Consider the following 25231-nt stretch of genomic DNA (forward strand, 5'->3'; position numbering starts at 1 on the left):
AAGGACCCATTTGTTGTATATTGTGGGATCAATGTTATAATGCTTCCACACAGAAGAGCGGATTCCCCCCTTAAGTCGACTTCTGTATCTCGAGTTGGCTCATTTACCAGGTTAAATCAACCTCAACAAGATTCAAAAGTTGCAGGAGCTAGCAATCATGGAACAGTGCCATCAACACCATCGGGATATGTGACTTCATCTTTGAACCCATTAAAGACGCTGGTTTCCACTACGCATCTACCGCCAAATAGTAAGATACGAACAAATGAGGAACTTGAAGCATTTAATCGGTTGCCTATAGTCCAACATTTGGACGAGTTTAGAAATTTGTTGGACAAATTAAGTGAAGATATTTCGCTGTTTAAAGAGGATACCTTTTATTCCACAATTGAGGAGATTACCAAGGTAAATAATACATTGGAGCAGGACATTGCCGATCTAAGTAAGCACGAGCAAAGGAAAAGGGCTGTGAAAAATTTGCTGTCCAAAAATAAGAATCTTGATGACAGGTTGAAAAGCAATTTGAAGGAGTTATTGAAGTATAGGAACGAGTTAAAGAAACTTCCAACGGCGCCAAGTTATAAAGAAAATTACACCAAGAAGAATAGTGCCTCCAATACGCAAGTTACTACTAAAAACATATTGGAGTACTCCATGAAATTGGCCAAATTTACAAAAGCTCCAGCAGCAATGGGGAATATGCCATTTCAAATCCATCCTAATAATTATATATGGCCCGCAGAAGATTCATTGAGACGAGGGGTGCTTGCAATGAGCTCTCTTCAAGGAGATGAAATAGTGCAAAGTATACTAGGTACCACCACTACCACTGACAGCAGCGTTGCGCAAAATGACGAGGAAGAAATAGTTGAAGAGATGAAGAAAAAGCCAAGTGCAGATGAAGAAACATCAGAAGAAAAGGTATTGGCAAAGGAGACAAAGTCATCATCATCATCATCATCATATACACCTGATCAGCATAATGACGAGCCAAAGAAAACAGAGCCAGTTGAGACTGTTGATTTAGATCTAGATTTATTTGATCCCGACGACGAGTATTCAGATTAATATACAGAGAAATAAGATAAAAAAAACCAGATAAAAAAGAAATGCTTTTAATACTTTATGCTTTATGCTTTATACTTTTTGCTTTTTGCTTTTGCTTTTTGCTTTTTGCTTTTTGCTTTTGGTTTTTGGTTTTTGGTTTTTGTTTTTTGTTTTTGCTTTAGTGTTTTCCAAACAATTCACTTGGGTGCTTGAAAGTGTCAGTGGCCCTTTCACCTCCCAAAATACAATCCAATTCAAGTTGATTTGAGTACTTTTTACCGCTTTGTAAATGATCCTTAACGAGGTCAGCCAATCCAGAGATAAATAACTCGTTTTGGTTCATTGATTCTGCCCTTTTGATTTTATGTGGGTTCTTAGCCTCTTCCATAATTTCAATATCCAATTCATGAAGAGTCTCAATATGGTCGGAAGTGAATGCTATTGGTACTAAAATGATCCCCTTAGTATCTTCTCGTTTCTCTAACTTGTCAATGATTTTTGCAGTTTGGGCTCCCAACCATGGCTTTGGACCAACTTGAGATTGCCACACTAACCTATATGGGTTGGAGAATTTCAACAATTCCATAACTTTGTAAACGGTTGCAGCAACTTCAGCGGGGTACGAATCGCCCAAATTGACGATATCCATAGGTAATGAATGTGCGGAAAATAGTATAATGACCTCATTTCTGACTTGAGGTGGAAACTCTGCTAGTTTCTCTTTAATATTGTTTGCAAATGCTTGCACCAATCCTGTTTGCTGGGGCCATCTATCAATGATGGACCATTCAATTGATCTTTCTGGATCGTGCTTTAATGTCTGTCTATATAATTCATTGATTGAAGATCCAGTAGTCGAATATGAAAATTGCGGGTACTGCGAAAAAGCCACGGCTCGTTTAACTCCATCCTTTAGCATTACCGCCAAAGTTTCCTCAGTTAATGGCTTTGCATATCTAAACGCGACATAAGGCAAATGGGGTGCCGTTTCCGGATTTGTTTTATCCAAGATTTCACATACCTTTTGACACTGATACTCTGACCATTTTCTAATAGGAGAACCACCGCCAATCTCTTCGTAGTGCGCTTCAATTTTAGGAGTACGTCTTTTGGCGATAAATTTACCCAAGGGTTTTTGGAATATACCAAATGGAATCAAATCGCCATCCTGAAATAATCGTAAAAGAAAATCGTAGGTTTCTTCCTTTTTCGAAGGACCACCCATATTCATAAACACTATCCCCGTGGGCGACAGCAGCGACAGCAGCGACAACGAGGACTTTGCTACCAAAGTTGAATTGAACCTTGTAGAAACTCTCCCCGTGGGCAACATCAGCAGCGACAACAACAGCGACAGCGACGACTTTGCTACCAAAGTTGAAGCAGCATTGGCGGTTGAATTGAACCTTGTAGAAACCTTCCACGTCGTTAAGAATACCTGTTGTTTAAGCGGCTTTATTAGCATTATTGGTACAATTTGAATAGTGCAATTACTATGAAACAAAGAGAGAAAACCAAAGTTTGATCATCCATTTACTAATGAAAAATTGACCTTTAAACAGTAAGCGTTTTAGTTGCTAGGGCAGAGGAACGCCGAGGCGTGTGTGTGTGTATGTATGTATGCTAGGGCAATTCACACGTGCTGGAATGATAATACAAAGCCCTTTGTGGAACCTTTTGTACTAAGCTTGCTATGCTAACTCGAAGCTCATCGCGTGACAAGGAAATAAACGCTCTCTCGTTTACCGAGCCCTCCCCCAGAATTTAGTTATTGCTATTTTAATTTATAGAGCAAACTAGACCAATCAAATAAACTCAATTTAAAATCTCCTGTCATTAGACATTTTGATAACAAAGAGAGGAGAAGTTTACTGGAAGAAAGATTGGGTTAATATGGTCTATTGTTACGTTAACCAGACTTTTGGCTAAAATGTGTTCTAAGAAAGAAGTAAGAAACAAGTCTTTTATAAAAACAATCTATACTTGTAGAGAAAGAAAGAAACAAACAAAAAAAAAAAAAAAAAAATCAACAACAACAACAACAACAACTAAAAGTCTGTGGTGAAATTTCGATATAATCTTTAGAATATGTGTCTCTTTGTTCTCATAGTTGAGTCAAAATCTTCTCTTTCATATTGTAAACCTCTTTTTTTTCACTTTGGAAGATGCGGTTAATCTCGTCAATAAAGTTTTTGTATGCATCTTTTAAACCTTCAAAATCATCATTTTTATCATCATTTTTATCATTATCTTTACCATTCAAAAACTTGCGCTGTTTAAAGGATACCCAAGCATCATGCAAGTGTTTGATGTCATCGTCAATCTCTTCTCTATCCATATCTTGAAACACGTCAAACGATGGTAAACCCAAAGTTGGCGCATCATAATCTTTCTCCAACTTCTTCTTTACAGCATGCGACACGTGTCGGTTTTCTTCATTGGATAATAGTACCGACTCAAAAGTTGACGGCGCATTCTCAGCAGGATTGTCAGAAACCGGTTTCTTTTTAGGAGGAGAAGGAGCTTTGACCTTGAAATATCTTGCGAGCGGACCATTGTAAATAAAAAAGGAAACCCCAATTACCCAAACAAGCCAATAATTGACTGTTTTCCAACACAATAATGAATTCTTAAAGTCCAAAATGACAAAAGGTTGAACAATAAACCCAAATGCCAACTGTGTATTGATCCAACAAACAAAATCGTAGATAACTTTTGTCGGTTTCGAACTTCCGTCACTTTTCAAGAAAAAGGGCCTTATATTTCTTCTATAATACTTGCCAACTGTTTGGAGCAACGCGCCCAAAACAAAAGTTAAATAGTAGCCAGGTCTGGTTCCGTGCCAAAATGCGCTTGTGGCAAATGTAAAAACAGTGCTTTTAAAACCCGGTTTCTTACCAGGCTTGGCAACCCGCAAGTACACATAATATTTTAACCATTTGTTGGTATTTTGGTTCCATGCCTCTAAACAAGCATGAACACTTTGGCCGGTTTCAAATGCAACAGGGTCAATATTTTGTACTCGATTCCATTTGAACTCCCCAGTTTCAGAATCAAAACCATTGTATCCAATCCCACAAAGTATACAGGCCCCTTCTGCAATAGTCCAGATTGCATAGTACTTTAATCTGTATGAGAATCCCAAAACCCACATGTAGAAAATTCTGTAGACAAATCCATGATCCGTGACAAACTCATTTTTAAACACATACTTTAAATCAGCAAACTTTGGTACTTGAAATAACAAAAATGCCCAAAAGAAACCCTGCAAAAGTTTCACAAAAGCTTGCTTCCCGCTTCTTGGTATTCTTCTTTTAACACGTCTACCCGGTCTTTTTTCCTCGGGCACATCATCAAACAAAGTCGAGTGCATAAACTTATCGTAGTCTACATAGTCAAAAGCTGGTCCTGTTAACAATGACGCATAGAAAAACAGGTACCCAATATATGGCAAAATATTTGGATGCTTGTATATAGCTCTAGACTTGTTGTACTCGTTCAAACTAGTTCGTGGCTGCTTCCCATCATGGACACTCCATCCAAACGCAGACAATTTCATAACTAGTATCATTTGGGCTCCAGTTATATCTATAACAGTAGGGTCGTAATCATCAAAAAACTGAAGATGAACATGACTATAGGCCATATGTATCATTAGGAATAAGAAATTGACCCACGGCATCTTCGATGTTCTCAAGTACCTTGTTATGAAATATGTGCCCAATGAAGATATGAGAAGTGTGCCTAATCCGCTTCGTAAATCACATATTCCAAAAACGTAAAATGCAGAAACTAGAACATTGTATATATTCTTCAACGTGTAATTCTGATCGGGTAATCTTTTAAAAATGATGCTAAACCCAAATGAAAGCAAAGTGCATGTTAATATCTTAATACTTGCCTGGTCCAAACCGGTAATGTCCAGTAGTGAATTGATCAAGATTTGTATAGCACTTATCATTTATAGCAACAAACTAGCAATTGCTAGGGTGAGGAGGGGGAAGGAGTGAAGGAAGAAGCACGGTGTTGTACTAGAATGTTGAAAAATTATCACAAATATTAAAGCCTGTTTGGTTCAAAAAACAAAGTCTAGTTGGTAGCGGGAAAATTTCCAAGAGTTCAATTCAAAGTTTGACAGTTGGGCTTCACCAATACACAGTGTAGAAGGAGAAGATGAGAAGATGAGAAGATGAAAAGATGAAAAGATGAGAAGATGAGAAGATGAGAAAATGAGAATCTGTGGTTTTTTGAGAGTGGGCGGATATTGGTAGATATATCCACGCTACTAATCCTTAGCCAGTACGACTTGGTATCCGTCCTTAAGAACAGTAGTAATTGTATCATTGGTAAATGGAATTGTTTCCAAAGCATAGGCAATATCCTTCCATTCCTCTTCATCTTTGGCCCTTGCCAATCTTGCGAGTAACTTTTCACTCAATTGTTTCTGATGCCGTTCTTTATCAACGAATCCAATCAAAAATTTCAAGATTCGTTTAAAAGCATCCTTGCTCAAGGTTGCATCAAATGACAATCCACTGAAAATGTCAATAAATCCATTGTAAATCGCATTATCCTTTGTAGCCAACTCAGCAAAGAACAAACGACACATGTCGCTTATACTTTGATCGGAATGTTCCAAACACTTGGCCATTGATGATAGTTGTCCCTTCACTTTAACTTGCCCAGCTAGAATTAGAAAAGTCACTGTCATCAAACAAGTTCTTTGCACCATAATGTTTTCATCAGTAAGGCGTCGATATATAAAATCCGTGTTTTCATCTATCAACCGATTGAAGCTCACAGCCAAGTCCCCAAGGCCTAAAATACAATTGCACCTAATAATTGGATCCTTTGAATTTTCCATAATATTTAGCAATAGCGGTAGGTTGTCTTCACAATATATTGAAGAAACACACATTAGCTTAACAAGACATAGAACGGCATGTCGCTGAAGCTGAGTGTTCTTGTACTTTAGTGGAGAAGAGCAAATATGTTTGACCAAGGACCCAAATCCCGTAAGTAGTGATTGCTCTCCAAAAAGGATCTCTCTTTCCTTGACGTGTATCACGGCATCGGCAAAGTCATCCTCAGACGTACCTCCAATCATCTCGAGCTCCTTATCGCCAGTAGAATCTTTTTCTGCTTGATTCTTGCTGCTGCTGCTTTCAGCAGCTTGCTTTTTTTTCTTGAATTGAGCTTCCATAGTTTCAAGATATACAATAGTCTTAATTGCAACATGTCCTATAATGAAAAGCAATTGCGATAATGCCACAGCTTTGCGTCCATGCTGAGATTTAGACTTAAAGACACTGTCAGACTTTTTTTGAACCAACCTGGAACAGATATTTATTGGATCGGAGGATATCTGAAAGATACCATTGATTGCTTGCTCTGCAACAGTGAACCACTCCGAATCATCGCTATAGTAAAGTATTACATTTCCAAGTTTTTCAGTAGCCTCTTCTTCTAACCCAAACTCCGCGGTGGTGGAAGTTGCAAGTTGTCTAGAATGTAGCTTTTGTAGGGCAATACACGAGTAACGACAAAGAACTAAATCCTTTTGGCCTACATCACCCAAGCCAATATTCAATAAGAAGGATAAACCTTGAAAAACAACTTTCGGATCCTCGTTGCCAAGCATGCCTAGCACTATAATTGCTGCTCTTCTTTTCTCTTGCACTTCTTTGTTCTCTTCCATATCAACAGCTCTAAACACTTGCCACAATACTTTAACGACCTCACTGTTTATCATATGCATAGTGTACATCATACATAGTAGCTTTTCCAAAGAAGCTAAATCTGCTATAGATGCATCGCAAGTCAAGCTTAGTAAATTTTTAGCAATATAAGCCGACTTCTCTGCTGGTGTGCCCTCTGGTGCCAACAAGAAAAGGGTTTTATAACAATCAACCAAATGGGCAGACACCGATTTACCTTCCTCCGAAGTTCCTTTAATCCACACCAAATGAAGCATTTTTCGAATTCCAATGCCAGCATTTCTAATCCCATAAGCGTCAGCAAGCACGAGAAAGTCCATTGAGTCTATTGCTTCGTTTCTATTTTTAGAAAATAGAAGCAGGCACACCTTATCTGTGCCCTTTTCAACACTTTTTATAAAGTCCACTGCATCTTTATAAAAATCAAACTTGAGTTTGGCTCGGGCTAGAGTAGTTGAGTCGGGTAGGTTGTCATTAATGTTTGTTGCATCTTGTTCATCAGTTTCCATACGATCATTTTCATCGCATTTGTTGTTATCATTCTGTTGATCGTCATTATTACCAAGCTCCTTTTTTGTTTCTGGCACTTCCATTGATTTGTCAGAGCCAGAGTCGGAGTCAGAATCGGAACCAGAGTCTGATCCAGAGCCCGAGTCGGAGTCGGAACCAGAGTCGGAGTCACGTACGGGAATATTCTCCTCTTCCTCTTCTTCTATGTCATTACTACCTTTTTTTACCTGCGCTAATGGCATATACTTGACTAAATTATTCTCTGCCTCCGCCAATCGTGTTTCCCAAAATTCGAGGGTAAGCTGGGTCCCATGCACACCTTGAAACTGATGATTCAAAATGAGCTTACCCATGAGTTTGATTGCATTGCGTCGTACCAAAGTGCTTTTGTCGTCTAAAGAATTTGCCGCAAGTCCTATCATCTTTTGTCGTTGTTCGGTCAATTTGTACTTCAAATCTGCTACCCTCGTGAAAGCCTGTATAGCCTTAGCTCTAACAAATGTACTTTGATCAAGAAACCTCTCCGCTAACAAATTTAGTAATTTTTCCACCTGCTGATTTGCACGATGTATATCCTCGTCTGCATCGCTCCGATTGGCATTTTTTATTAGATCAACAACCACATTACCACATGTTTCCACTACGGCGCATCTCAATGTTGTATTTGTGTTCGCTAGTAACTGCGAGAGACTCGTCATTTGTCTCAAGATTTGGATTGGATTCAACTCGGAAAGTTTAACCAAAAATGCAGATATAGCTTTAGGTCCATTGGTATCGTTGGAGTTGAAGTTTGTTTGTGCAATCTCTCGCAAAATCGCTTCGGTTAAATGCACATGATCGTACTTTTCTGACAAAAGATTGAGAAACGAGGCCATAAATGGCGGGAGATGTGCATAATACGTTAGACATTGAATGATGGAGTGTTGTATTATCTTTCCATGAGCATGTTTTGTAACTGCCAAGGCCAAAACCTCAAACATAACCATTTTGATTCCAACAATTTTCATTCTTTCGTGACTTTCCATCAAATTGATCATCGGTCTTGAGAAAAGCTCTATATAAGAGTCCTTTTCAGGCGTTGTTAGAAAGATTTTCTCCAAATCAATGTTCATGATTGTTCTGATTGTGATCAACGCGTTTTCAACCTCGGTACAGTTGGATCTCCATTTGGCCAAGAGTTCCTTTGACACCCGTTTTTGAGATCTAGCGGCACTAATTTGCAGAAAGTCTTCGTTCCCCAAATGCTTTAAAAGGACAAAAATCAAATAACCATACCTCTCCATAACAGTCTTCATGAACTCCAAATTATCTTGAAAATCGTCATCTCTCAACGCCTGCTGCACCTGTTGTCCAATTGTATTAAATGAAGATATTAGCAGATACGATAGCTGTTTTTGTTGTTTCGGTTCAAGAGTCTTGAACCCATTTGTAATTTCTATCACATCCTCAAGCAACTCAGTATCAGTTGCAATAGATTGTGGATCGTGTGCCAACAAATCAATAATCGAGCCTAGCTTACCATTCAAATCATCAAACTGAACCTTGTAATCTTTGTCAACGTCAAAATCATTGAAGTAGAATTGAAGATTAAACTCCATCTTAAGGGCAAAAACCGAAACGGATAAAAGCACAACGCACAACCTTACTACCAGTCCCACTAAGACTGGTGGATATAATCTTGGAGAAACAACAAGAAGAGTTGTGAAAGTAAGAGGGAGATATCAAAGAGATTAGTCGCGCGTCTAGTGAAGAAAAAAAAAAATCCCCAATGGGAAATTTGATGATAAAAATGACATTGATAAAGAGTCATTTTCTATGTAGAACGATTCATTTCTATGTATAACGATTCATTTGTTGAGAATTGCATTTCTTGTGACTCATTTGTTGAGAATTGCATTTCTTGGGATTCATTTCCTAGTCTCTTAATTTTGCGTACCCTTTTGTTACAATTTGTTGCGTTCCTTTCTTCTCACCTTCCAAAGCACTTATTAAATCCCTTAAAACTATTGCATTAGCTGAACGTATTTCTCTAAATCGCAAACCATTATCACCTCTCACAGATATGATTGGACTTTGTTTACTCTTAGAGTCAAAGCTCCCTCTTGTTCCCGAATCGATGCCGCCACCTAAAGCGCCACCGCCATTGCTGCTGGAATTCATCCAGCTATACTTCTTCTTACCTGTCGACATCATTGCTGCTGTAGCATTAGCAGCCCGATGTAGTGTTTCCTCTGAACCTGCTTTACCATCACCATTTTCACCTCCAACCAGTTCGCTAGCACTTTTCTCCAACCCTAGCATAATCCTCTTCTGCACCCTCTTTTCTTCCATCTCCTTCTGCCTTAGAGCAATATTCCGCAACTCCTTAGATACAGCGGACCTCTGTACTGAAGACAGAGACTGGCCCTTCTTTGAAGGAAATAGTATTCCTCTTCTTCGGTGTCTGGATAGTATGAGTGCCTTACTCGCAAGGTGAGATATCCATTCTTCACAAGCATTTGATATCAAGTTGAGTATGTCTCCATTTTCTAAAAAATTCTGATTAATTTGGTGAGTGCGAGAAACCTTGCCGAGAAACGAAGAAAGATGATAGGGATTCAAAAACGGTGTTGACGCAGTGGACTTTACAGACATCTCTAATCCCTCAATCATTCCGTCAGCTCTTCTATTGATTTGTTTTTGTAACAAAAGCTCTTCTTCTTTCTGGATATCAACACCAGCAGCTGCAATGGCATCATTAAGCTTTGACGAGTCTTGTTGGTCATATTTCAAAGTCGACATTGAAATGTCCAGCAATGGACCTGACTTGGCCTCAAACGACAACTTGTTGTTGTTGTTGTTGTTGTTGTTGCTGCTGCTATTATCACCGCCGCCATTTACCGCATTTAAAGAAGGAGTATCGCTCATATCGTTTGAGGAAATGTTTGTGTCCAAACTGCCCAAGACATTGGCACCAGGTACATTCTGTAGTATATTTATAGTCTTTTGCAAATCATTGTCAATAGGCGTGCTGGGGTTAGAACTTAGCGTCTCGTCAAACCTCAATCTTTTAACAGGTTCACTACTAGCGTCCAATTGAGATGCCGAGCGTTTGAGATCGAGTCCCTGGGAAGAAGTCGACATGGTTTTAACTTCAAATATTCACTTTTTAACTAGCCCTTTCAATCAAATAAATGCCCCTCTTGGTGGGTATCATTTGTTCAATGTTTGAAATTTTCCAAAAACAAACAAAAAAAAGAATAGAGAGGTAGTGTGCGTTTGCACAAGCGAAAAAAACAAAAGTTGGAGAGTAAAGAGGTAGTGTACATTTGCACAAGCGAAAAAAAAACAAAAGTTTTGTTTGAACAAACTTTTGCATCCCGAGCAGAGATAAACAGTTGGTAGCGTGCTGCGATGATCATCGCAAGGTGAAAAATAAAGCATTGGGATTGAAATGAGAAGAGATGGATAGATAGATAGATCGATAGGGAAATAAAGGGCTGGATAGGTAGGCTGGATAGTCTGATAATAGTGGCTATTTGTATTTATTTGTCAAGTTGTATATGTACAGATGCTGCTGAATAATAATTTGCTAGTTTTTGAAGGTTACCGTAACTTTCGTCTTCGAATCGTATTGGCTACGCTTGCAGCAAAGTCTATAAAAATCACAAAGATCAAGTCGAATGATTTGAACCCTGGGTTAAAAGATTACGAGGTTTCCTTTCTCAGACTCATTGAATCAGTTACAAATGGCTCGCATATTGAAATATCCTATACTGGTACAACTGTCATATATAGGCCGGGGATCATTGTTGGTGGTGAAATCACACATACTTGCCCAACCTCGAAATCTGTTAGTTACTTTATTGAACCTATGTTGATGTTGGCGCCATTTTCAAAAAACAAGTTTAGTATCATTTTTAAAGGATTGACCAATAACTTAAATGAGACTGGTATTGATGCTATAAAATGGGGGTTTTTACCTATTATGGAAAAGTTTGGTGTACGTGATTGCTTGTTACATATCTTGAAAAGAGGCTCTCCTCCACTTGGAGGAGGCGAGGTACACCTAATATGTAACTCGCTATTAACAGTTCCTTTGACTATTCACGCGATCGATGTTCCAAAATTTTCGGCAATTAGAGGAGTCGCTTATTGCACTAGGGTAAGTCCCTCCATTGTCAACCGAATGATTGATGGTGCACGAACAGTACTAAAAAACACCGGCTGTGAAGTTAACATTACAGCTGATGTTTGGAAAGGAGCAAATTCGGGTAATTCGCCCGGTTTTGGGATCACTTTGATAGCAGAATCTAAAAAAGGCTGGAGAATAGTTGCAGATAACGTTGGTGGAGCACAGTCATTACCTGAAGATTTGGGCGAATTGACCGCATATCAACTAATGAATGAGGTAACAAAGAGTGGGAGTATTGGACGCATCCAATTGGTCTTCAGTCTTGTTTTTATGGCTATTGGTAAAGAGGATTTGGGAAGAATCAAAATACATGAAAGCGAGGTTGATGAAAACTTGCTTTATGCTCTCAGAGATATCAAAGAGTTTTTTGGAACTGAGGCGTTTCTTCAGCCTGATGATACCAATAACGGAGAATTTATCACCCTTTCATTAAAAGGAAGTGGTTTTACAAATATTTCCAAAAAAGTAGCTTAATTATATTGCATCTTCTTTTTTTTTTTTTTCATTGCATTCTACATGTTTCATTACTTCTAAAACTTATTTCTAGAAAAGAAAGGTCTTTCTAATTTAGATTTACCAGAAAGAACACCAACCAATATAGTGCTGACATAAATTCTCCACACTAGTTGCTTGTTGAATCAATTTATCAACTTGAGTGGGTACATCCAACCCTTTTAACCGTTTAATATCATTTCCTGTCAACTTATCTGTGATTCTCTTCAAAACCAAACCGGCACGCGCATTTCTAATTTCCAATCCGTTCTGTTTCTGCAATCTAGCAGCTTCTTTCTCGTCAATCTGCCCTGAACGCAATAACTCTGTAACATTTACCAAGTTTACTCTAATCCCCGTGGCTTCCGCTAGTACTTTTGTAGGAAAATCAAATCCCCAATTTATCAAAGGATCATAAGCAAAAGCTTCCAAAATCGCCATCAAGGACTCTTTATTGTCCCTCAAGACTCTCATCACGTGTTCGCAAGTGATTCTAAATGAGCCCTCAATACCACTAACTTCCATCGCGAAGTTCAACATTCTCGTTAGCCTAAAAGGTACTTTTTCAGGATATTTTTCTCTCAATATCGCAGCCTCAAAGCAATCTCCAAAATCTATATGCACAACCTTCCCGGTGGTTCTATTCAACATCAAATTCGAAGGGTGCCTATCACCCAAACCCAAAATATAACCCACCATTGACATAACCGCTAGAGAGCGGGTGTAAGTGGTTCTTCGATCTAACCAGGCTTCTGAGGATTTGGATTTTAGCCACAAAACTTTGTACAAATCTTGTCCTCTCGTATTATCAAGCGCACTTGTGAAAACTTCAACCTTTTGGAGTAATGTAAGAATATCATAATCTGGTGCCATCTGCAACAACAAACGATGCTCTATATTCAACATGATACTCCTTGACTCTCGATAGCCTTTAATTAACATATGGAAGGTATCACTGTTTGGAACCCAACCAAGTAAACCCACTTTTGGAGAAAGTGGTATTGCAGCATATTGTTGAATATCTAAATGACGCTTGAAACACTCTGGATCATTGACCAATAATGTATTGACCAATCCAAATAGCTGCATCACCAAATTATCTTGTCTAATATCTTCGTGACCTTTGAGCGCATACTGGTAATCTTTCCCATTACTGCCCCTACATGATAGCTTTCTTGGCCTTTGCTTCGAGGATATAACAGAGAATGTAGGATCAAATTTGATAATCCGAATAACGGGCTTACCTGCTTCGTAGGTACCTGGCACCGCTAGTTCTAAATTATGCGCTTTTTCCAACATTGGTGACACAAATTGTAACTCCAAACTCACCAACTGTGGGAGTTGCCTAGTAATCCTCCGAAACACATTGTAGTAAATATCCCATGCTTGATTCAAATTCGTGATATCCTTGGTTTTTCTGAAATTCATCACCCATTCAAACGCATCTGCCAACTCTCTACCAAACGCATTTGCAAAAGCTTGTTCCCGCATAGTTTCGGGTCCTCTTTGAAGCATTTGATGTAAAGGTTCCAATACCTCAAACATTTTGTCTGTGTTTTTCTCACCAAAGAATAATCTCGATGCATCTTCGAGACCTTCGTACCACTGCTCGTGCCATAATACAGCAACTCTAATTAACTCCCGGCTTACTAGCTCAGCTTGATCAACCAAGTTTGCAGAATGGACTCTCATTTTCTCAATTATGGATTGAGCTGCTTTCTTTCTGCTAGCAGATTCAGACGTTATAGCTACCGCCAAAGGATAAACAAGTGCTTGTGGGTGCGCTTTTCCTAAATCTGCCAACAATCCAAAAAGCGATCTACTGACAATTTCATTTGGTTGATGGATTCGAGATATCAACTGAGGTACAACTTCCAACCAGTTATCTATCTTGACCATACTGAACCCCTCAGTCATAGCTTGTGCAGCCTCTGGTATTCCACCAAACTTGAACCATAGCGTCAACAATCGTAGCATATCTTGAAGAGAGTTGGAATTTGAAAGCGCAATCGAGTGGAAAAATCCTTTTATCGATGGAATAACGTGACGTTGCACTGTTTCCATCAGGATCACATTTGTCTTGTTCCCAGTATGTTGTTGTTGTTGTTGTTGTTGTTGTGGAGACTGTAATGGTAGGTCTTCTTTTAATGGTTTTCCCGGAACTTGGCCAGAAGCAGCAACAGAGTCATCATGCGCATTTGCACGATTCTCATCGAGATACTCAATTCTACCACTATTTTGATTCTGACTAGTGAAGAGCAAAATAACTTCAAAGTTTGCCAAAGCCCAATTGTGCCACGCTTTGTACCATTTGTTGTCAAAATGGGTGGCCAACAAATATGCACCCAAGATTATCTCGGAGGTCTCTGACCTCCAGTTGCTGTTTAAGGCAATCTGCCATTCACCTTGTTTCAAAAAACATCTTGCCAATAATTTTGTATACTCCTCAACATGTTTTGGTATTCCCGGACCTTCCGATGGCAATGGTTGGGTTATCAAATCGTTTGGATTTAAACCAAGGTCTTGCGACATTCTTGTGGTAAAATCTACTAAATGCCTCAAAGCTTCTGGTCTCTGTCCCTTTGCCCACATATACTTTAATTGTGCATACACCACTTGTGGAGGAGCACGCGACGGATTTTCAGCGGACCCTTCCTCGAGCAACAAGTTCAAAGATTTCTCAGCCAAGTTCAATCTTCCTGATTTACGACAAAGATTTGCAAATTTAATCCACATATCCATATCCTGTTTCGGCTTTATAACCAATGCCCTAACTTTCAACATTCGTTGCCAAATGTCAACGTTCCTTTGACACCCAAGCAACCTTGTATTCCATGTTTTCCTCATCACGGCTCTTTTTTCAGACCCTTGAGGCAAGCACTTATACTTGATAATTTCTTCCAACTCTGCCAACATCTGAACCCTAACGACCACCCCGTAAGCTCTATTGTAACTCTCGCTCACCAATGCCGTAATCTCTGTCACCAATAGATCCCTTGCTTTTAATATATGGTCAGAAGCATCTTCAAAATTATTTCTATGAAGACTCAAAATAGCATTGAAAAAGGCCTTATCGGGAGATGCAGCCTTCATGACCTTAATACAAGCATCCATTCGATCCCATTGACCCAAACCCCAAGCCGCAGCTGCCGCCAATGGAGCGACACTTCTTTTGGTGTCACTGGAAGCATTATCCCATTTACTGCGTGCTAATTCGGATAGCTGCTCCCATTCACCCAAAGCATGGAAACATCTCATTTTACCCATCGTTATTTCCATATTATCTGGTTCGGCTTTTTCTCTCTCGTTATATGCCTCTAGGGCATCATCCCATCTATGCAATTTTTCATACCATGTTTCTTTTAATTGCAAATTGTGATGCAATTGAGCATGTTTCAAAATTCCGATGGCTGCATCAGACTGCTGTAGTTGATTATTAATACTGATTAAGGACTCGATAGTAGGCGTTGTTGCCTCTTCGTAAAACTCCAACTCTTTGTAATGCAATGCTTTTGCAAAGGCATGGCAACGTTGTGCGTACTGCCCTAATGTGCTGATTGCAATTGGCAACGATTTGTCATCGTGTTCCATAAACTCTGCCAAGTTCAATAATGTCTGGTGTATTTCAGGAGGATTTGTAGGTGAAGAAAGAGCAATGCAAAATGATTGCACCAATTCTTCTTTATGCTGTGAATACAATTCACTCCAGCAACTAGCAAAACTTGCATTAAATAAATCTTTTGCCAATGGATAATAATCAGATGCTAGTCCGGCACATGCACGTATTGGATGCGAAGGGCTTTGCAACAACAATTCCTTACTCAAGCGACTGATCCATTCTTGCCAATCTTCCTTTGTATGTCGCTGACTTGCATCCCATGCAGCTTTCAAAGCAACCTGATTGACGGGTAATTTCTTAGATGGCATATCAGAACCAGCCGAATCACCAACACCCTGATCGTAATCCGCATATATATCCAAATGAAGTGGCAAAGGGTCTCCACTCAAAAGCTTTCCTACAAGCTGCTCGAATTTGGGACAATTGATATTGTGCTGGACCATTGTCTTTGTGATAACTGGAAGAAAAACGGTAAATTCAGCACCCAATTGAAGGAGCATGTAGTTTAAGGTGTTCATACATGACTCTTTTAATTCCTCTGGACCCAGGCTTAACACTCTCAATATAGGATGAATAATACGCGAAGCCATGTCATTCAACATTACGTTTTTCGATAATCGCCCAATTGTTTCAATTGCCGCTCTCCTCAAATCCGTGGGTCCACTTTCAAACATGCGAACAATAGTTGGTATGATAATATCAACAAACTCCTCAATATTACTTCCAAACACAACAAAGCTTTTCAAAACATGGAAGGAAGATACCCTTTTGGCTGAAGTGTCCTCTTCAAACACGCCAAGCAAAAGTTTCAAAACTTGGGATAAGTATAGTTTAAACTCGCCGTCTAGCGCTCTCGAGACTGCTTGAATGACGTTAATAACCGTCACTTGAATATTCAACTGAGTGTTTACATAAAAAAACTCCTTGATGGCCTTGAAAATATCATCTAGGTATGGACGTATATGCTGCTTGACAATAACAATGATATCGCCCAATTGTTGAAAATAAAATTTGAGCATATTCTGTTGACAAGTGTGCATCACATTGATGATTCCAGGAATTATCTGAGGCAAAAATGTGACACATCTCAATCCAATGGTTTGGAATATATACATAATAGCCTGTATTACTTTTGTATGATGTAAACTCAATGACTGGTCCTTTAAGATTTTCATCAAATTGGTTATCGCCACAGTTGGGTAGTACTCCTCGTTGGCAGGAGACATACCCTGCATTAGCAAAGCCACATCTACGGGAGGCGCGTTCTGCTCCGCTGGTATACTTTTAGAGGTTTGCTCAACTTCTCTATGTTTGTAAGGATCTAATGCCCCTAGTATGCCCAATAATCGAACAGTTTCCCTTCTTATTTGAACCGAGTTATCTGATTTCAAAATTGCCACTAACATTCCAAGTAGTTGCGGATAGTCTAGCAAAGGTTGAATAACATAACCAGAAGATGACGATAATTGTCCAAGTGTTTTCAAAGCAGCATCTCGTTTATAAGATGAACTTTGATCTTGAAAAGTATCAAGAATTAAAGGCATCAAATCTGGTATGAAGGGTTTCAAATCTTCTCCACCTACCACTGCTAGTTCCCCTAAACATTTGATTGCGTTTGAGGCAACTGAAGAACTCGGGTCTTTTGCCTTTGGTAATAATGACTCAACAATAGGCTTTACGTATGATCTAGTTAACTCCTTTGAATTTGCTATTAAAAGTGATAATAAAATTGCACTTTCTTCTTTTTTCCGACTGGTTACTGAGTATTCAAGCTTTGACAATAACTGAATTAGCGTCTTTCGTAAAGAAGGCACTATATAAGCTGGATTTATTGATGACAAACGGCCCAAGATTTGGATCGCCACTTTCCTTACTTCAAATACCTCATCATTCAAAGCAATAAACAAGAGGCGTACGTTCTCCGCTTGCGACAACTGAGAATCAAAATTACCAGCTTTTGCTAGTGCTTTCAACCCGGTTAATCTAATGTCAGGCAAAGGATCGGTTATTGAAATTGCCAATAACTTTCCCAATACATCATTCACTGCGTTTAAAGCATTCACGCTAACTTGCTGACAAATAGGATCTTTTGCAAAGATCTCACAGGAAGTCCGCGTTGCCGTAAGTCTAACCTTTGGATCGCTGCTTTCAAGGTAAGTGATTGTACAAAAGCGCACAAATTCATTCAATTGATAGTTTTCAAATTTAAATGCTGTTAGCATTTCCAATGCTTGTACCGTTATCATACCATCGAGCCTTTCATATCTCTCTTGGTCAGATCTTATGCTTTGTATGCTGAGTCCTGTATCACGAGAGATCATGATTAATCGGCAATCTCTCGCTAAATTCTTTCTCACTTTTATGGTCCCATACGGTGAACCTGGTGGCTGAAACCCCTTTCCTGAAAGCACTAAACTTAAAAGGTTCAATAGCTTTTCGTTTATGAGACTAGTCAACGTAGGGATGTTTTGAGTCAATGTTAGTAAAACATTCTGCATGTGTTCCGACAACGAGCAATTTGCAAACATCATATCCAAAATGTCTCGTTGAAGGTGTTTTGTTAATGCAGGTCCCACCGCCGTAGATAATTTCCCAATGCAATCAAAAATGGCAGGTTCAGTTTCTTTCTTACTAATGTTGTATTTGGATGTCAAAGTATATGCTGCCATATTGGCATTAATAATATTTGCATTATCATTTTGGTTAGCTGCATTTGTCAATAACAGCTGAACTCCTGAATTTGAATTGTATGCTAAGCCTTCTCTAATGTTTTCTAAAATTGCGTCTAAATACGTTGCTGTTTGGTTCCCAACTTCCAATGCTATGAGGCCTATACTCAAGAAAATTGTACTTTTATCTGCATTTGCTGTATCATTATGTTGTCCTTTATATCTTTTAAGTTGCGATAAGTAGTAATAAAATGTTCTGTGTAAATACTTTTCCACAAAAAGCTCGGTGTTGACTTTGCATACTAGAGGGAAGATTCTTGTCAACTCTTGTCGAATGACTGCCAACTTGTGGTTCTTGTACAACATGGTATTTTCATAAATAGAATCGAGCTTTGAGTTGATGTATGGATCTTTGTTGTATCTCAACAAAACCTCATACACCAAGAGCGAGCCATGAATGTTTTCGCCCAGTTGAGATGTTGATGGTACAAGTGGGATTCCTTCTCCAAAAACGGAGTTTGAATCGTTTTCATTTAAAATCTGAGACGCCAGCTCAATCATTTTCTTGATCCAAAACAGTCGAGCATTGGGATCCCTGTTGTATATAATATCAATGCATTTCTGTAACACGATGGCGGCGTCTTTCCTAATGGCCAATTTGTAGTCACGTAGCGACGGCCAAAGGTTTTCGAATATTTGGTTACTAAGGGGGAATAATAGTGTTGGCGCATAATCCGCTAGTGCAGTTAAAATGAGAATAGCAGCATGTCGACGATTTTCGTGCTGTCTGCTATCACTCTGTAGCCACTCGATAGCTCGCTTAGCTTCATAGTCTACAAAGTCGCCGGTCAAGTTTCCTCCAAGCGTAGCGAGTCTCCCCAAGGTCCTCGTCGCCTGTTTCATAATAACCAAGTCACTGGATAAAATGAGTGACCCCAAATAATTGGAAAATCTCGCTGTCTTGCTAGCATTCTCTTTGCCTACACCTGAATCAAACTCAATCAACGCATTTAATGCCGCAATCCCACCCAAGATTTCAGATGTTTTCTCCCCATGAAGTAGATCAAAGATGGTTTTGTTGATATCATTATTATACCTGTTGAAATGCTCTGTCGATAAGTCTCTTGCAATTGATGATAAATAGTTGAGAAGCTCCTGTGCATACCTCAATCTTTCTTCTTCTGTAGAGGAGGTCAACCCTTTAAATATCTCATCTAACGATAGTCCATCAACCACCTGCGGTTGTGTGAGTGTGGTAGTAGTAGTTGCTGTTGCCGTAGCAGACATTTCTCTGTCTCTCTATCGCACACACACACTCTGTCTCTCTGTCTCTCTGTCTCTCTGTCTCTCTGTCTGTCTGTCTCTGTCTCTCTCTGCGCCTCTCTCTGCGTCTCTCTCTGCGTCTCTCTCTGCGTGTGTGTTTCTATCTCTCTCTCTCTCTCACTCTCTCTCTCTGCGTTTCTCTCTGTGTGTCTCTATCTCTCTCTCCTTCCTCTCTTCTTCCTCTCTCACTTATCAATGCAATTTAATTGTAGGGATTTTTTTTCTTTGTATTTTCTTTGTATATTTTTATTTATCACCAATAAAAGAGAAGACGAACCGATGATATAGCCATTGAATCTATAAACCTCGCAAAATTCTACATAAGAAAAGGGTTCTCACTCAATCTTTTTTTTTTCTCTTGTTCAAGGGACTGCGAATAATGAAAAGTTTCTTACAATGCTTGGTCCATATTCGTCATAGTCTTTTTTCGTGTAACAAAAGCTTTTGAACTCGGAAGTTTGTGCCAATAATGATCCTCCGAACCAAACGGCGTTTCTTTGCTTCTTGTGAGAAATCACTTGAACTTCTACACCGCTACTTTGAGCGCCACTAAGTCTTTCACTCAAAGAGACTCTCTCCTTAGTAATAGCCTTCAAATCCCTTTGCAACCTTTTTCCAAAATCTTTGAACATGGTAGACCCACCAGATAAAACTATGTTTTTATAAAGCTTCTTTCGTACATCAATGGGAGAAGCTTGGATTACTTGATCAACAACAATCGGCAAGGGGGTCAAGAAGTCCGAGGAGCAGATTTCCGGGTTGAAAAAAATCTCAGGTGCCAAAAATCTTTCGTATCCTACATCAACAACTCTGTTCTTGTTCTTGTCAGCATACTCAACTATATATTGAGCAAACTTCTCCTTTGGATATTGATCAAATCTGGTAAATTCCTGCACCATATCGGGACATACATAACAAAACTTTTGTTTAATCTTTTCAGCAGTTTGCAAACTAGTATCAAGCTCGCCTCTATCTCTCAATAATTGCTGGATAAACAATGTTATATCTCTACCAGCCAATGGGATATTTTTTATCGCAGCTCCAACAACGTATCCCTCGGCAACCGGTATAATGTGCGTTACACCGTCACCAGAATCTATCACTGTTCCACTCAAAGATCTATCTTGCACCTTTGGTGACGTCCACGATGCAGCTAACGCCAACACTGCTTGAACAGCAATGTACAACCCTGCACAGTTGAAACTTTCAAACATAATCTCAGCAGTACTTTCTCGATTCTCGGGAGGATTTAATGGTGGCTCGGTCAATAAAAAATAATGGTCCTCAGGCTCACATCGCAAGTACTGGAAAATGGAGCTTTCCCAAAATCTTTCCATTTGGTCCCAGTCTTCAACCTGGCCATGCTTGATAGGGTAGTGTAAGCTATATTGCAGACCGCTCGCAGCTTCTATTGCTTCGTCACCAATAAAAAAATCCAAATCTTCCAAACCTCTTTTGGATGACAAGTTAGAAGCTCTGTTTGTAGGGCCTTTGCCCGCTTTCGAGGACACAGAGGACGTCGCAATGGCCGTGGGGAATACAAAGGAAGGTGAATCGTTTCCGGCAAATCCTAATTTGGTCAATCCGGTACCGTTGTCCATGACAACTGCTGGTGTTCCCGTACTCATTTTCTATCCCTTCCTTATCTCGTTTTTTTTTTTACTTTCTGTATTCTAAAAGGCGTCTTTTAGACTATCAATTGTTAATAGTGGAAGTGGAAGTGGAAGTGGCCTGGTTCCAACAACTAGTCTTATGGGTAAAAGCTATGGTTCTCCCTCTCTATTGGTATTCACCTTTTTTTCTTTAACAAAAAGTGCACTACCTTGTAAAAGTCAATTATATAGATATATGGATGGATAGATAGATAGATATATGGATAGATAGATAGATAGATAGGTGTATATTGTATTGCTAGATATACAGAAAGAGATATGTGGTACAATGTAGTGACTTAGTAATCATCTGTACCACTGATAATGACATTGTTGATTTTTAGTATCATTCTTGTTAATTGAGTCGCCAAGTTCAATTGTTGTGTCTTCCCTATCAATGGATCAATAACAAATAAATCCCTCATATCGTTTGTACCTTTACCAAGACAATCTATTCCCAAGTGAGAATTATTCTCATTAATCTGCTTTGCTTTCAACCTACTCAATGTTTCAATTGGATCCAACCCTGAATTTCCCGCTAAAGTTAAGGGAATTGTATCCAAAGCAGCTGCAAATGCCCTAAATGCATACTGGTCTATTCCCGTTTGCTTATCGGCTGCTTCAGATACTGCTAACGAGCTTGTCAATTCAGCGGCTCCTCCACCATATACTATTCTATCATCTCTTATCAAATTACGCACAACACATAATGAATCGTGTAGCGCTCTGACACCCTCTGCTGCAATCATTTCATTTGACCCTCTGATAAAACAAGTAACTGCTTTGCTATTGGAGCATTCCTCGATTACCAACATGCGATCTTTCGTAGTGCCAAACTCCAACTCCCTAATGACTCCTGCTGTTCCTAATTTCTCCTTGCTCAAGTCTTCAAATCTGGGGACAATGCGCCCGTTGGTGGCTATAGCGAGAAGTTCCAATTCTGAACCACCAATCCATCTTATGGCATTCAATCCGTTAGCTAGTAGCAAGTGGTTTGCCTCATCGTCGAATCCCCATTGGCATGCAACAACATTTGCTCCTGAAGCCTTGACTAAATCAATCATCTCTTGGAACTTCTTCTGCTCATACTCTTGCAAAACTTTGAATTCCTCTACACTTGAAATATCTAATTTGTGTTTTGTTTTTGGTTTTGGTGGCTCAAAGGGACATGTCAAAATAGCAATTTTACAGTCTCTTATTTCCTTTGGCATTTGTGGATGACTCCAGTCCTTCTCCAACAAAACTCCTTTGATTAGCTCAGAGTCTTCAACGGATCCACCAACTTTCTTTTCGACTTTGATCAACTCAAAGTCAACATCTTTTCTCTCGAAATCGGCAACATCGGTAACTGCATCTACCGCCATTTGCGCAAAATGATCGTGAGCCTTGGAAACGATTTTGGAACCCAAACAAGTCTTTGCTGCTTTGAAAAGAGTTGATTTATCTGAGATTTGTACCTCATCAGCTACCTTCTCCAATTGTGCAACGGCTATTTTACAAGCTTGATCAAATCCATTGGCAATTTTTATTGGATGGATTCCCTTTTCGATCAACTCCAACGCTTGATCCAAAAGCGCACTTGCTAGCACGACTACTCCCGTAGTACCATCTCCAATCTCGTCGTCTTGGGATTTGGATAACTCAACTAATAATTTGGCAATTGGGTTCTCCAAATCCATCTGGGATAATATAGTTGCACCATCGTTTGTAATAGTGATATCTCCATCGGGACTAACTAATATCTTATCAAGACCCCGGGGTCCCAAAGAAGTTTTAACAATGCTGGCAACAGATCTTGCTGCTAAAATGTGCGATTTCGTCGCTTCAACTCCATGCTTCCTCTGTTTCTTACCTTGGTCCCTGACTATAATAAAAGGTCTACCCATTTCATCTTGTGCCACAATCGCATTGGACAAGTCAGGCATGCCCTTTGAAGCTCCTGGTGCTGCTCCTGGTGCTGCTGCCATCCTTTTTGATAACAATTTAATAAGATATATCCAAAAGAGAAAGCTTTCAAACTTTGATCAACCTCTTTTCCTTGCCTTTTTTTTTTTCTTTTAACCCAAAAGGAAGAAGAAAAAAATGATGAAAAAATGAAAAACTTATGGAATTTTCTTTTTTCAAATGCGATGGTTAACGCATTGACAGAGAAATTTACAGTAAACACTCGTGATTACGAGATGGAGTGAAAATGGTGATAATAATCTTAAACGATTTCTCTTTTTTCTACAAGCATAAATTTCAAACTGCTATTGTTGCCTAGATGTAAAAACGGAAAATATATAGAGAGAGATACTAAATCTAACCTGTGTTTAAAGCACTGTACTTTTTCACACCAGTTTCTTTTCATAGCCAAGGCTTTGCCGTTTGCCATGGTGTCTTGAAACCCCCATTGGTGTTGTGTTGATTAATGAGAAGTGAAAAAAAAAAAATGAAAAATGCGGAAAAAAAAAAAAAATGAAAATTGAAGCATATCTCATCTCTTGAGATCATTACTAAACACAAGTTTATATAAAACCATTTTCTTATACACTGTAATGTCGGTAGTAGGCTCGCTAATATTTTGTACTTATTGTGGTAATTTGCTTGACTCACACAGCTCCACTTCAAATATTGAGTGCCAAATTTGTCTGGCATCGTACCCCAAGTCCGATTTTGTAAATTTGCAGGTTGTTACAAAAAGTTCCGATGATGCGTTTCCTTCAAAACTTAAACTGGCAAGGTCTGTGGTAAAGACTAGTTTAAAGAAAGACGAACTAGATGAAGGTGCCACTATAAAGGAAAAATGTCCGAAATGTGGTAATGAGGAAATGCAGTACCACACACTACAGCTAAGATCCGCCGATGAGGGTGCTACTGTGTTTTATACATGTACCAACTGTGCATATCGATTTAGAACAAATAACTAGAGTATGAAAAATGAGAAATAATAAGAAATGTCTTTTTTTTTTTGGTATACTTATTCTACTGTAACATACTCTAATTCGTTTGAATTTTCATACTCGTACATATCCAAAGCGACAACCGCTGAATCCCGAACGACATCTACTTTATCATTCAAGAATGATTGCAAAACAGGTAAACAATCGTCGGTAGCAATACTTCCAAGCGCCTCGGCGGCTTCGTGTCTTACCATTCCCTGTTCTGTCTCGTCCTTTAAAACTTTAACTAATGCTGGTACCGTTACTGGGTTAGACAATTGTCCAAATACATATGCCACCTCATGTTTGAACAACGCACTAGGGTCATCAAACCCTGTTGCCAAGGCCAAACATGCTTCGTCTGTCCCTATATCCCTCAATCTAAACATAGCTCTGTATCTTTCAAACAAGGGTTTTTCCTGATCGTTTAGTATGGATTGTAACTTGTCTATTTTGGAGGTGCTGTTGTCCTTAGCCAAGGGAGGCGCAGGATCTATCGACAGGTATAACGATTTCTCTAATACTTCGCTTTTAGATTGTGTTGAATTCTCCCACTTGATTCTTTCTATAGCTAATTCACAAGTTTGTCTAATCTCTAACGAAGGGTCTGTATCGTAATATTTTTGTAACAAGTCAAGAGAACTCTCGTCTCCTAATGCGCCCAATGCCTCAGCGGCCTCGTGTCTCACCATTACTTGTTGGTTCTCGTCAACCAAAGCATCTCGCAAATAAGAAGCCGCGTGCATATTCTTGGTTTGTCCCAAGACATACGCAACCTCATGCTTCAACAATTCTGAATTGTCTGCAAATGTTTCAGCGATATAATCTATCGCTTTGTGAGCTCTGTCCAAATCTGTATCTTCGGACCCTATGGACTTCAAAGTGAACAATGCTCTAAACCTATGAGCCAACTTTTCATCCCTACTTTTGTTAACAAGGATGTCTCTTAGCTGCTCCAAGTTGGATGATTCTATATCAGCTGTCATGGTCCTACGGAAACCTATACGATGTGATGAAGAAATAAAAAAAAAAAAAAAAAAAAAAAAAAAAAAAAAAAAAATTAAATAAAAAAAAAAAAAAAGGAACTTTTTATATACGATAAAAAAA

At 39.1% G+C, this 25231-nt stretch overlaps 11 protein-coding genes across 11 annotated transcripts; 3 read left to right on the forward strand and 8 right to left on the reverse strand. All coding sequences in view use genetic code 12, as the record gives it.

Annotated features, from left to right (window-relative positions):
- Positions 1–39: 39 nt before the first annotated feature.
- Positions 40–1068, forward strand: MED4 (Med4p; the record flags this gene model as incomplete). The annotated part of the gene is made up of 1 exon (XM_049325110.1): positions 40–1068. One exon carries the CDS (start codon positions 40–42, stop codon positions 1066–1068), a length of 1029 nt encoding a protein of 342 aa, XP_049179208.1.
- A 157-nt stretch (positions 1069–1225) lies between these two features.
- On the reverse strand, positions 1226–2512 carry HEM15 (ferrochelatase; the record flags this gene model as incomplete). The annotated part of the gene is made up of 1 exon (XM_049325111.1): positions 1226–2512. The coding sequence occupies one exon, from the start codon at positions 2510–2512 to the stop codon at positions 1226–1228; it is 1287 nt and encodes a 428-aa protein (XP_049179209.1).
- A 639-nt stretch (positions 2513–3151) lies between these two features.
- Positions 3152–5008, reverse strand: LPT1 (lysophospholipid acyltransferase; the record flags this gene model as incomplete). The annotated part of the gene is made up of 1 exon (XM_049325112.1): positions 3152–5008. The coding sequence occupies one exon, from the start codon at positions 5006–5008 to the stop codon at positions 3152–3154; it is 1857 nt and encodes a 618-aa protein (XP_049179210.1).
- Positions 5009–5332: 324 nt separating this feature from the next.
- On the reverse strand, positions 5333–8872 carry YCS4 (condensin subunit; the record flags this gene model as incomplete). Its single annotated transcript, XM_049325113.1, has 1 exon — positions 5333–8872. One exon carries the CDS (start codon positions 8870–8872, stop codon positions 5333–5335), a length of 3540 nt encoding a protein of 1179 aa, XP_049179211.1.
- Positions 8873–9188: 316 nt separating this feature from the next.
- TAF4 (Taf4p) lies at positions 9189–10397 on the reverse strand (the record flags this gene model as incomplete). The annotated part of the gene is made up of 1 exon (XM_049325114.1): positions 9189–10397. One exon carries the CDS (start codon positions 10395–10397, stop codon positions 9189–9191), a length of 1209 nt encoding a protein of 402 aa, XP_049179212.1.
- A 427-nt stretch (positions 10398–10824) lies between these two features.
- RCL1 (rRNA-processing endoribonuclease) lies at positions 10825–11922 on the forward strand (the record flags this gene model as incomplete). The annotated part of the gene is made up of 1 exon (XM_049325115.1): positions 10825–11922. The coding sequence occupies one exon, from the start codon at positions 10825–10827 to the stop codon at positions 11920–11922; it is 1098 nt and encodes a 365-aa protein (XP_049179213.1).
- Positions 11923–12021: 99 nt separating this feature from the next.
- TOR1 (phosphatidylinositol kinase-related protein kinase) lies at positions 12022–19515 on the reverse strand (the record flags this gene model as incomplete). Its single annotated transcript, XM_049325116.1, has 1 exon — positions 12022–19515. One exon carries the CDS (start codon positions 19513–19515, stop codon positions 12022–12024), a length of 7494 nt encoding a protein of 2497 aa, XP_049179214.1.
- Positions 19516–19913: 398 nt separating this feature from the next.
- Positions 19914–21179, reverse strand: ARP3 (actin-related protein 3; the record flags this gene model as incomplete). The annotated part of the gene is made up of 1 exon (XM_049325117.1): positions 19914–21179. The coding sequence occupies one exon, from the start codon at positions 21177–21179 to the stop codon at positions 19914–19916; it is 1266 nt and encodes a 421-aa protein (XP_049179215.1).
- Positions 21180–21502: 323 nt separating this feature from the next.
- Positions 21503–23170, reverse strand: CCT5 (chaperonin-containing T-complex subunit; the record flags this gene model as incomplete). Its single annotated transcript, XM_049325118.1, has 1 exon — positions 21503–23170. One exon carries the CDS (start codon positions 23168–23170, stop codon positions 21503–21505), a length of 1668 nt encoding a protein of 555 aa, XP_049179216.1.
- A 570-nt stretch (positions 23171–23740) lies between these two features.
- Positions 23741–24112, forward strand: RPA12 (DNA-directed RNA polymerase I core subunit; the record flags this gene model as incomplete). The annotated part of the gene is made up of 1 exon (XM_049325120.1): positions 23741–24112. The coding sequence occupies one exon, from the start codon at positions 23741–23743 to the stop codon at positions 24110–24112; it is 372 nt and encodes a 123-aa protein (XP_049179217.1).
- A 50-nt stretch (positions 24113–24162) lies between these two features.
- On the reverse strand, positions 24163–25110 carry KGF56_003755 (deoxyhypusine monooxygenase; the record flags this gene model as incomplete). The annotated part of the gene is made up of 1 exon (XM_049325121.1): positions 24163–25110. One exon carries the CDS (start codon positions 25108–25110, stop codon positions 24163–24165), a length of 948 nt encoding a protein of 315 aa, XP_049179218.1.
- Between the last annotated feature and the right edge of the window lie 121 nt (positions 25111–25231).

This window comes from Candida oxycetoniae, assembly GCF_023343755.2.
Source record: "Candida oxycetoniae strain CBS 10844 chromosome Unknown scaffold39, whole genome shotgun sequence".
Lineage (NCBI taxonomy): Eukaryota > Fungi > Ascomycota > Pichiomycetes > Serinales > Debaryomycetaceae > Lodderomyces > Lodderomyces oxycetoniae.